The 11758-nt window shown below is 36.8% G+C and overlaps 1 protein-coding gene across 1 annotated transcript in view; it reads right to left on the reverse strand.

Moving 5' to 3' along the window:
* Window positions 1-11398, reverse strand: part of LOC101847928 (membrane metallo-endopeptidase-like 1) — a gene marked incomplete at its 5' end in the record, with an annotated part of 26695 nt that extends 15297 nt beyond the window's left edge. Inside the window, 7 exon segments of the mRNA XM_013090455.1 lie at window positions 60-137; window positions 810-908; window positions 1684-1818; window positions 3115-3208; window positions 6107-6255; window positions 10720-10806; window positions 11216-11398. Of these exon segments, the coding sequence (XP_012945909.1) occupies window positions 60-137; window positions 810-908; window positions 1684-1818; window positions 3115-3208; window positions 6107-6255; window positions 10720-10806; window positions 11216-11398 (825 nt within the window).
* Window positions 11399-11758: the final 360 nt, after the last annotated feature.

The following is an 11758-nucleotide window of genomic DNA, read 5'->3' on the forward strand; positions in this document are numbered from 1 at the left end:
TGATATAGAAATAATGTAATAACAATTAAACGATACTGACATCTGTCAAAACCACTTACGTTTACGTAAACCTCATTTAACAGTACGTCATTTGTCAAGAGTTCCAGGTAAGCAAACTTGGACTTAATGGCGCCATTCTGATGAAAATAATAATATTCACCATGAATAGCACATCATTCATGTAAAAAAAAAGACGATTTTTCTAACGATTTTATGTCCACAAGGATATTTCGAACTTGTTACTGGCTGAAATATAATTGTTCCTTTCATCAGATTTAGGGTAGCTGGGTAAAATACCATGATATGGGAAAGACGATCAAAATGGTAACTGTAAGTGCTGTAAATTGTAAAATGGTTTTTAAAAGTAAAATATCTAACTAGTGTATCTTTGTTACGATCTGCAGAAAAAATATGACGTTACTGTATGTCCCCGTTGACACTTGTAAAGTTCAAAATGTTATCACATGTATAAATGCCAAGCGTACCAAAGAACTGTGCGCTTTGTCGATTTTTAAAGAGTTAAAGCCAAAAACAGGCGGTACATTTCTGATTTGAGAGCAACAGCTAAGACGTTACCATTATTCAAGTTAATGTGAACGTGATACCCAAGTTAGAGGAGTTTTATCAGTCAATCTACATTTTTTTCATGAATGTGAAATGGAAAACGATCACCGTGGGGCTAAATGTTGTGGGGAGAGAGTCAGTTTTCCTATCAAAATATTGCCATTTCTGGAAGGTGAAGTGGCAATACACTGTTTGTTAAAAATTAACAAAGTTTCAAAGATTCAGTAATCTGAACGAGTGCACACCTTTTGCTTCGCAAGTCTTTTCGTGTCTGCATCCATCCAGGAGAGTTCATCCACTTGCTCATTAAAGGCAGACTGTAGACCACCGATCATATCTTGGAGCTGTAAAGTAGATCAACAAATGAACATTTTACGCTCGGTCAGTGAACCAACATTACTTCAATGTTTTGGCCTAGAACATTATCAAACCAAATCCCAAGACTCCACTTCTGCTCTGGCAAACTTGCCTCCTGAATTCTTGCAAGAACATTTCTCTCAAGGGCAGAATCATGAAAATAGATTCCCATCAAAATCACATGAACGTCAGTACTGCACTAATACTACAGCGCGAGAAAACTTCGCAAACATTTCTTTGATTCTCGCAACCTTTCTGTACGTCTCTCCGTATGTCTTCGTCTCCGCTTCCCCTCTTTTTACCACTACCACCCCTTTCTCTCTTTCTCTCTCTCTCTCTCTCTCTCTCTCTCTCTCTCTCTCTCTCTCTCTCTCTCTCTCTCTCTCTCTCTCTCTCTCTCTCTCTCTCTCTCTCTCTCTCTATTTATCTATCTATCTATCTATCTATCTATCTATCTATCGATCTCTATCTCTGTGTGTGTGTATATATACATATATATATATATATATATATATATATATATATATATATATATATTAATTATCTATCTACAGCCCCAAATCAACCTCTGTCTCCATCCCCCTCTGTCTCTGTTTCTCTCCTTCTCTAAGCGACTGTCCGTCTCTCTCTCTCTCTCTATCCTTTTCCCCTGTCTGTAGCTTGTACAGCATCTCTTACGGAGGCCATGTTACTTCAGCAAGTGATCTCCTGATATACATGTACCCCTATTTTATCGCTCAAATCCGGAAAGGTCCCTCTTACCATGGTTTTGGCTTCGGGTTGCAAGAGGCCTTTCTGCTCCACATAAGCTTTGTCCACTGCCAAGCCAATTGTTCTTTTTGTGTAACTCGCGCACATGCTGTCCCGTGGCTGCTCTCTGTCGATACCTCGCAGAACCTAAGGAAAGCAATGGACTCGGAATTGAAGTGCTGCTAAGTTAATCGAGTATCGAGCTTTGTTAGCAGTGTTTATGGGGATGGGGGGGCTTAACAATTGAGGGCTATCTCACTTGTTTGTTGATCAAATTTTACTAAATATTATACATATAACAAGCATAGTGACGAGTTTTCAAATCCATATTCAAATTTGAAAACAATTCGTTGCCATGGAGACGGTGGCCATATTGGACTGGATTTTGTTGACATGTCTTATACCTCACTTATTTTCAATAGAATTAATTTGTTGATACTTTGCTTATTAGCAAACAATAGCTCTACACAATTTTCTGTTGAATGTTTCTTAAACGAACTAGAAATGTTTTAATTTTTTTTTTTAGATGGTATTCAAGGTTGGAAAAAAATCTATGAAAGTCCACACTCCTGACATCAACAACAAACCTCTGTTATATATAGTGAAAATTCAACATACTATTTATAGTGTATATCATCCCTTCATTCTGTGAAAGTTTTCCTGAAGATTTCATGAAAAATTTAGTTATTTTAAAAAAGTATATTATAGAAAAACAGTGTTTTGAGAAAATGGACGATAGAGAAAAAAAACTATGAGGACTCAGTGGTAACTAACATTCATGATATAATAACTACTTTAAAATAAAGCTTTAGGGGGTTCTTATGTGATGAAATGGTTGTAAGAGAGATTGAAGAAACCAAAAAAGGTGGCCTCTCAAAATCCATAATTTTGATCCGAAACGGAACTTAAAGCTGTACCACCTCTCTCAAATTGAAACTGCCAGTTATTGACAATAATTTTGTCTCACGACGTGGTGGAATCAGGCGCTCGTCAATTTTTTGTTAAATGGAGTTATTACCATCATCTTAAAGCTTGTTTATTTGCCTTGCTTTCGGTGAAAAAATATCTACCTGTGTTGAATATAGGTCGAGATATTTGCGGTTGAAGGAGGGAAGGGTTGCCTGGTTTCAGAGGTGAAATTATTGAGAAAATGGCCGCCAAAGTTTGGTAACTTCAATAGCTTAAGAATCCTTGAAAACTGAAAATTACATGTTTTGTGCCTTTAAACAAGGTTTTTCAGTAAAATTTGTATGGAAATGCGTTTTTAAATAGACATAAAAGGTGTTGAGCTAAAAAATAAAATAAAAAAAGAAAATTAGAAACAAAAATGCCCAACTCCCAGAAAACGCCTTTTTTTCTTCGATTTTATTATTTTGACGAGCGCCTGATTTCACCACAATGCCTCCCAATTAGCCTTAGGTATCAATGTTGACGAGGTCATACCTTGTAGAACTCAAAGTTGAGTTGTAGGTAGGGTTGTGATAAGGCTTCCAGGTAGTCCTGGGCAATTCGCCAGTACACGTAGTTCTCTACCACACTGTTTTCACAAAATAAAGTTTTAGAAAAATAAAAAGTGAAAATAAAATATCATTCAACAAAGACATCTAGATAATGTTATAATATAGAGTGCAAGTGCATACGTTTTACAAATACATGTATTGTACTTATTATTATTACTTTTTTCTGTATGCCCAATCAAAATAAAATTGCAACAATGTAAGTTGCAAGAATAAAAATTTTGAGTCCTTTCTTTCTTTCTTTCTTTCTTTTTTTTCTTATTTTTTATATCTGTCTGTCTTTCTCTCAAGGCGTTGGTCGTCCACTCCAGGATCTAGCCCTCCTACAACGACCCCCCCCCCCTCCCCCCTCTGTTTTAAAAGCTCTTTTCCGTGTTCAGGTTGTACCGTCTGCTCTTGGATGTCGTCTGGCCATCTTCTTTCTTGTTTTTGACTTCATCTTTAACCATAAATATGGGGTACATAGAAGCGGAACCAATAAATTGGCAAAAAGATATTATTAATCCGAATACAGGAAAAAGAGGCTAAAACAGCACCAGGACATGGATGGCTGGTGCCTCTATAAATAAATCATTGATGGTCAGGTCATCTTTTTCCTGTTCTTGGTTTCTATTCTGTACGATCATTTTGTCCATCTCTCACTTTGTCCTTCACTATTTGGACGGCCAACCCATTTCCATTTTGTTTTAGTTTAGTTTTAGTAAGAGTTTTACGGCACTTGCAACACAAGGTCATAGATTGCCGAAGATAAGAGGTGTTACAAGAGAGTAACAAACACAAAAAAGGAGGGGAGATAAAGACGATAGATGTTTGATAGGAAAGAAGAAGCTAATCACACCAGAGCACCAGCCAACCATCCACTTTCCATTTTGTGTAAATTTGGGGATACCAGTCACACCTGTTTTCTTTCATACATTTTAAAAGTTTATTTTATTATCGTATTATTGTACCCACTAAACTTATTCTTTTCCGTTGGTCTTTGTGTTATATTTAATTTCTTTATGGTAGTTTGGTTTACTTGCCAAGTTTGGCAAACCTAACTTATTTCCTGGACAATGTGTTCGTTGAAAACTTGTCTTTTCAGTGATGCCGGAAAATTGTGTTGTGTTGGGGTTTTTTATGTCTTCGTATTTTCCAAAGGAACTACAATCTGTATATAAACCGAGTTGCAAAAGTTCTGTCACACCCACCTCGAACGTACAATAACTCATTTACTATTCAACATAGCCAAGAGAAATTTGGTACACGAGATCTATATTCATTTTCTGCCAAGATGACATTAAAAGAATTGACAAATGTCTTTCTTTATCCAAGTGAGATCTTTTTTTTTTCACATTGACCCTTGCAAAATCCAAATCAAAGTTTGCTCAGTATGACGAGTGGCCTCTTCCAGCTTGAATTACTGATACAAAACATCTGTTGGTTGACAGAATTAATGTCCTTATGGCTGTTTGAAGAATTCCCTGCCATTCCTTGTGAAGTGCAGTCTTCAGTTCCTGACGAGTTTATACGGAGTGGGGCCTGTTTCTAATCTTCCAGTCAAGGCCATCTTACAGATGTTCTGTTGGGTTAAGGCTTGTTGGTCTTGCAGGCCAGTCCACAACAACGATTTGATGAGTTTTGGAAGGAGTTTTCACTGATCGTAGCCATTTGTGGTCGGGTGTTATGTTGTTAGCACGTTCCATCATCTGTGCCATGTACAGTCACCGTGACGATGAATTTCGTCACAATACCGTCGTCTTTTGAGGTTGCTTTGAAAAGTAATCATATGTGTACGATAAAGAGCAGGGATTCCACCTTATACCATTATATTTCAGCCACCAATTCGGGCCTCTTGGGGGATGTTGGATTTGGGAAATCTCTATCCTCTTCTTTTAAACACTTTTTCTCTTCCATCAATGCGACGAATTACAACCTTTAACCATTGCTTAAAAGAACACTTTACTAACATCTTTAGTTTCATCGCCAATGTTGTTGTGCCAAAATTTGGCGATTTGTTCGATGAAACAGGATTAGAATGGCTCCACGCAAAGGGCGATAATCACGTCATCCACGATCTTATAAATGTCTAATAATGGTGTTTTAAGATAGTCCGAAGTACCTGACAGTCTATGCACTTAGTTGGAACGGATTTCGTACATGGGTGTTGACAATAACCCAATTCTGACATCGAGTTGTCGCCCTTGGTTGGCCTCCCCTAGGCTTGTCTTGGATTGTTCTAATGGTGTTAAAACGTTTGTTCAAGCGTTAGATAGTTCTTCTACACACATTTACTTGTCTTATAACAGCAGAAAGTGCAATTAAAGAATTTATCATACGGAGCCCTTTTATTTTCTGAATTTATCAGTTTTTTCTTTTGAAAAACAGGTGAAAAAAGTATCCAACAGTTGAAAAGTATGGAATTTCATAGTGTGTAAGGTGTGTTTGCACATTGTCTACGTAATTCAAAGCAAATGTGTGTAGGAAGCGGTGGTTTCAACGTAGACCCAGAGAAATCAATACCAACACTTTGTCCACGCACTACTTCCGGTTTATGATTTTTTTCGTCTGCTCTTGCACAAGGAGTCTCATAAGTCACACAAGTCGTACTTTTAATGTTTACTGCAATTCTTACGCTGTACCGAAAATCATCATAATGTAATGGGTGTGACAGAACTTTTGCAACCCAGTATATCTTTCTGTTTTTCTCATGTTACATAATCTTAATCATCGTCTGGTCTTACAATGAGGACTGCAATAATAGTAATGTTATGAACAATATGTAATGATAACGACAGTAACAAAAATGTTGTCACTTAAAAAATACTTTACTTTATATTATCTGGCATTTCTTTTTTCTGCTTCTTCCATTGTATGGTGAATGTAAATGTTTATCATGCCAAGATGAAAGATAATGAACGACAGACGACGTATGTCACCTTGGGAGGACGGTACGGAAGATGCCTTCTAACTTGCCAAAGAAATGATCGGAGAAGTTGATGATGATTTCATCATCTGTGACATCTGTGACTCCTATTTCCGGGGCTGTCAGCAATGATTTCACAAACATCGTGAAGCTGAATTCTGACTGTTTGTTTCAAAGAGTAAAGGTCAGTAAAGGATGAAGAGGAAAGCCTGAACAATCCCTGGTGATTGTGAAAAATCTAGTAATAATAATAATAGACTGCATTTATATAGCGATCTATCCCATATTAGAATAAGCTCTGACGGCTTTACACCAGACACATGATCATTAAAGACAAGAGAAAATATTTCACTAAAGCAAGAAAAACCAGTTCAATCACATAAAGAAGAACTCTCACTACCATACATTAATGATATACACGAAAGGACAGCAGTAAACACAAAACATATCAGCACTTACAAACACACTATAACTGTAAGAATTCAACAAATGAGTCTTGAGCAATAGCTTAAAGGTATGTACAAAAAGTAAGTACTGTACCAGAAATAAGATAACAGACGTCGTACTGACGTGAGACTTGGCATTACTAACTTACTACAGACAATGATATAGAAACAACGACATCGAGAGTGGACATTAATTGGTCACTTTTAAGGACAAGTGTGCTAACTCAGATTTCAGGGGTTTCCAGAAATCTTGACCTACACCAAAAGTGGGCATTGCCCTACCTATAGGAGAAGTTTGGTTTCATTTGTGTGTATATTTGTTTGGTTATAAAGAAAACGCCCCTTGTCTTTTAAAGAGACAGAATAAGGATCCCAAAACTTTATCGTCGATTTTCTCAAAACAGCATTTATCGGGATAGCCCCCTTGTGCAAAGCGACCAATTTTTATTATCATTATCTTTAAACTCTTTTATTCAAATTTCTGCCCCCTTCACTACAATGCGTAAACAAATTTTAGAAGGTAAGATTGGTACAAACAAGTCAGATTTGAATCCAATTGAGATAATGTTGTCGACAACGAGTGGCTACCCCAGAATAACAAAATTGTACCTAGTTTTGATAAATTTGATGTCAAATAATTTGAGTTTCATATTATGTCAAAACCGTTTCAAATACAATTCATTGAATGTCTTGATAAGATAACACAATTTTGATAGAGCAAATAAAGCATTTGATTTCTGACTTCACGGTCTAAGGAACTCAAAACGGCAAAAAATGCCAAATACAACTTTGTAATTCTGAGGCGCCGGAGTGTGTACGGACGAAATAATAGCACTTCAATCAAGAGTAAACTTTAAGGGATGATGTTACTGAAAATTGTAGCTCTTTAGATCCAACATATTATACACAATGTTTTCTGTTATCAAGGTGCTCAGCTTATTCATGGTAAATTGTTAGACATTTGAGTGCGATGAAATTCATCGACAACCGAGGAGTGTGTTACCTCAACATCGAGGACATTGAAAAAAGTCATAAGCAATGTCTTTGTTATTTTGGTAAGATCACCAACTACTACAATAAAGAACTTTCGTCAACAAAGAAAACTGCAGATTTCAGTTAGTTTTGTTTTAGTAGCTTATTGATGCGCTGTATCGGGAAAAGGCCCTAATTGTAGGGAGGAAGGTTGTTTTTAAAATTACCAGAAAAAATCTATGAAGATTATGCTTAGTTGACATTTTTGTCACATAATTGTGGAATCAGGCACTCGTCAGTCTTTGGGCATGTGGGGTTATTGGTATTATCTGTAAACATTCATTTTCCAGCTTTCAATGAAAAATTATGATTAGAAGTCTAACATATTTGCGATTGAAAGAGGTAAAATTAGCGAGAAAATAGCCGCCAAAGTTTGAAAACTTCAATACCTTCATAGTCCTTGATTACAGAAAAATTAAATATTTTGTGCCCCCAATCAACGTTTTTCAACAAAAATCACATGGAAATGTGTTTTAATTCTATATGGACATAAAAGTTGTTCAGCAAAACAAAAAGACTAAAATTCGATAAAATTGTCAAAGTAGTGGTGGAAAACATGCCTTTTTCTTCCATTTCCTTATTTTGACGAAAGCCTGATTTCACCATGATGCCTCACATTTATTGTTGCAGTATGGTTGTAAATACATCATGCAAAACCTGAACCCTATTAGTCGAAAATTACGAAAATCTTTGTATTTTTAGTTTTAAAATCGTACGAAATAAGACGGCTTACGTAGTCCCTAAAAATAGTGTGAAAAAAGCACCCTACACAAAATGTTTCTTTTGGTTCTCCAGGAATGGGCCATTCTTTCCATTCAAACCCCCCCCCCCCCCCAATTAATGATAATAATAATGGATTGCATTTATATAGCGCATATCCACTTAAGAAATGCTCTATGCGCTTAACATGATACATATTATGGATTTACAAATCAATTGTAAAGGTACATAGTGTTATATACTCGTGCAAACACATATTCACTCACGCACGCACCACACACACATACATACACACATACACACATACGTACATATGCACATACGCACATACAAACTCACAACGATCTACAGCTTGGATGGATTCTTCTAATCGAAATATGATGAAAATAGAAATGCTTTTAGTTTCTTCTTAAAAATTTCTAGATTTTCTGCTTCTCTGATAGTTTTTGGAAGCCTATTCCAAACAAGTGAGGCAAAATATGAAAAAAGAGCGTTGGCCACATAATTTGTAATTTATTTTAGGCTTAACAAGGGTTGTTTTGTCACTTGATGATCTGGGCGTTCTAGGAGGCACATAGGGTGTTAAAAGCTGTTTTAGATAGTCCGGTGATAAATCATTTAAGCACTTGTAGCAAGTTAAACAGATGTTATATATGATACGCTCTTTCACTGGGAGCCATTGTAATGCTTTTAAAATAGGAGTCACATGATCATGCTTTAGTGTTTTAGTAATTATTTTGGCAGCAATATTTTGTACTCTTTGTAGTTGTTGTAACTGTTCATCAGGTACACCAGCCAGTAAGGAATTTGCAATAATCAATCCTTGACAATATAAGTGATGTTATTAAAGTTTTGGTGACACCAACAGATAGATATTTTCTAATGCTCCCTATTTTCTTCAGCTGGAGATATAGATTTTTACAAAGATTGGATACATGGTATTTCATTGACATGTCTTGATCTAGCACCACACCTAAATTTTTTATTTTAGTTTGGGCTGATATTTCGTGGCCATTGATGTTTAATCTGATATTGTCGATTTCATTGCATGCGCTGCTATGAAGAAATAATATTTCGGTCTTATCCTCATTTAATTTTAATTTGTTCTTGAACATCCATTTTCTTATATCATTGATACATCTGGCGATTCTATCAATGAGATTGTGTACATTGTCAGTTGTAGTGAATCCATACAGCTGTGTATCGTCTGCATAAAGATGGTAATTGAGGGCATATAAAGAAATTATTGATGACAGACTTTGCGTGTACATTGTAAAGATGACAGGACCAAGGACCGAACCCTGAGGAACTCCGTACTTTAGAGGTAACCTATCTGACACATCATTGCCAATTTTCACTGACATAAGTCTATTGTCTAGATATGATTTAAACCACATTAGAACAGTACCTGATAGTAAAAATGACTTTTCCAATCTCTCTAGTAAAATTTCGTGGTCGGTGGTATCGAAGGCCGCTGACAAATCAAGCAGAACCAAAACACAGACTTTTTTATTATTGATTTCATTTAAAAAATCTGATGATACCTTTAAAAGAGCGGTTTCCGTACTGTGGTGCCTTTTATAAGCAGATTGAAAAGGTTCTTCCATGTCATTGGCCTTTAGATGTTGTTGAACTTGACACAAAACGATTTTCTCCAGGATTTTTGATAAAAAGTTAAGATTGGAAACTGGCCTAAACTTTCTCATGTCGTTTTCATAAAGACCTTGTTTTTTAAGTAAAGGTTTTACAATGGCTTGTTTGAAAAGATCAGGTACGATTCCAGTGGTGAGTGACATATTAATAAAACGAGTAACATATGGTGCGAGATCTTCCATGCACGTAACTAACAATGAAATGGGTATTGGGTCTAAGTCGCATGTTTTAGCGGGGGACTCTTTGATATACTTAAAGACCTCAATGAGGTCATTACCTCAATGACACTGAAGACAGTTATAACTGCAAGCGTTGTACATACGGCGAGTTTTTTAAAGTGCCCAATTTCAGAAGCACCTGCCCTTAAGCCACACATATTATCTACTCCTCACATTTGTCTAATTTCATCTTGAGTTCTTCTGTTACATACACTCTTTCGTCTGTATTCATAGATTATTGATTTTGCTTTAAAGAACACCAGCCTAGATAATAATCCTTTTTATCTTAGCTAAAATTTTAATTTACTCGGAAAGGAACTCATTTCAATGCTTTTGTCTAATCATACTGGTTTTCTTTGTTGCAACGGCGTGTAGCACGCAAGTGTAGAATACTGTTGTGATCCCTACCACGTTTTCAAGCAAAAATGCAATGAACCCTTTTGTCTGAGAGTTGATCACTGAAAAGAGCTGTGAAAGTGGTGCAAGCAGTGCGTTCTATGTACCCAGTATGAAATAAAGCCCTATATCTACTGTCACAGACGTAATGATGTACCAACCACAAGGTATTTTTTGTCTAGTTCAGCCAAGGTCATCGGGATGTACGGGCGTTCCTCATACCCAGTCTCTAGAAGAGGAACACAACTCTGGTTGGGGGAGGGGGTGTATTCACACACACAATAAGTATTCCATTTGACATTGACAGACCCTTTTGTAAATAATTTTACAACGCAAAACTTAACAAAAAGCCGTGTTTTGTTTTTGTTGTAAATGTATTGTAGCCTCAAATTAATCTCATACCATTTACTAAGGACAGGGTAGTAAAAACTGCACACTTTAACTACTATTTTTACTGTTAAATTTAATCAAAATACACCCATCACATTGATACTCTTGGGAAAATGAATTAAATGCTATCAAACTTCCTCAGAACACTAATACACACTTAATACTTAAGAATACCTTTCATTATAATTTTTCGAGGATAATTATTATAAAGGGATTTAATTTTAGGAAGTCTTGAGTGAAACATAACCATAAAGCCTATATCCTCACCTTCGCCAACTTTATTTCGAAATCCACAATGGCCTTCACATTTCTCTGGCCCGAGGTGGGGTATAGAAACCCAAAGTTCTGTGCCACTTTGTAGATGTAATTCTGGTAGGCCATGAGTGTTGGGTCATTTCGGGGGACCAGGTAGCTGGCCGGATCCTGCATACCCAACCTGGGCTGATCCAGCTGTTATAAGGAAAACGTTTGAGCTTAATTCATTTTAAAGGCTTCTTCTCTTTTTACGGGGAGAGGGGAAAATGGGTGGAGGTATGGGAAGGCGGAGTGTGTGTGTGTGTGTGTGTGTGTGTGTATGTGTCTGTGTGTGTGTGTATGTGTGTGTGTGCGTGTGTGTGTGTGTGTGTGTGTGCGCGTGCGCGCCTGCGCGTGCGCGCCTGCGCGTGTGAGTGTGAGTGGGTGTGTGCGTGTGTGAGTGTAGTAGTAGTTTTGGGTTTTACGGCGCTCGCAACTGCATAAGGTCATATGAGCGCGCTGTGTGAGTGTGCAAGTATGTGAGGAGAGAGTGGATCTCTTTAAAAAGATTACATC

Source organism: Aplysia californica, unplaced genomic scaffold, assembly GCF_000002075.1.
Source record: "Aplysia californica isolate F4 #8 unplaced genomic scaffold, AplCal3.0 scaffold01287, whole genome shotgun sequence".
NCBI classification, from domain to species: Eukaryota; Metazoa; Mollusca; class Gastropoda; order Aplysiida; family Aplysiidae; genus Aplysia; species Aplysia californica.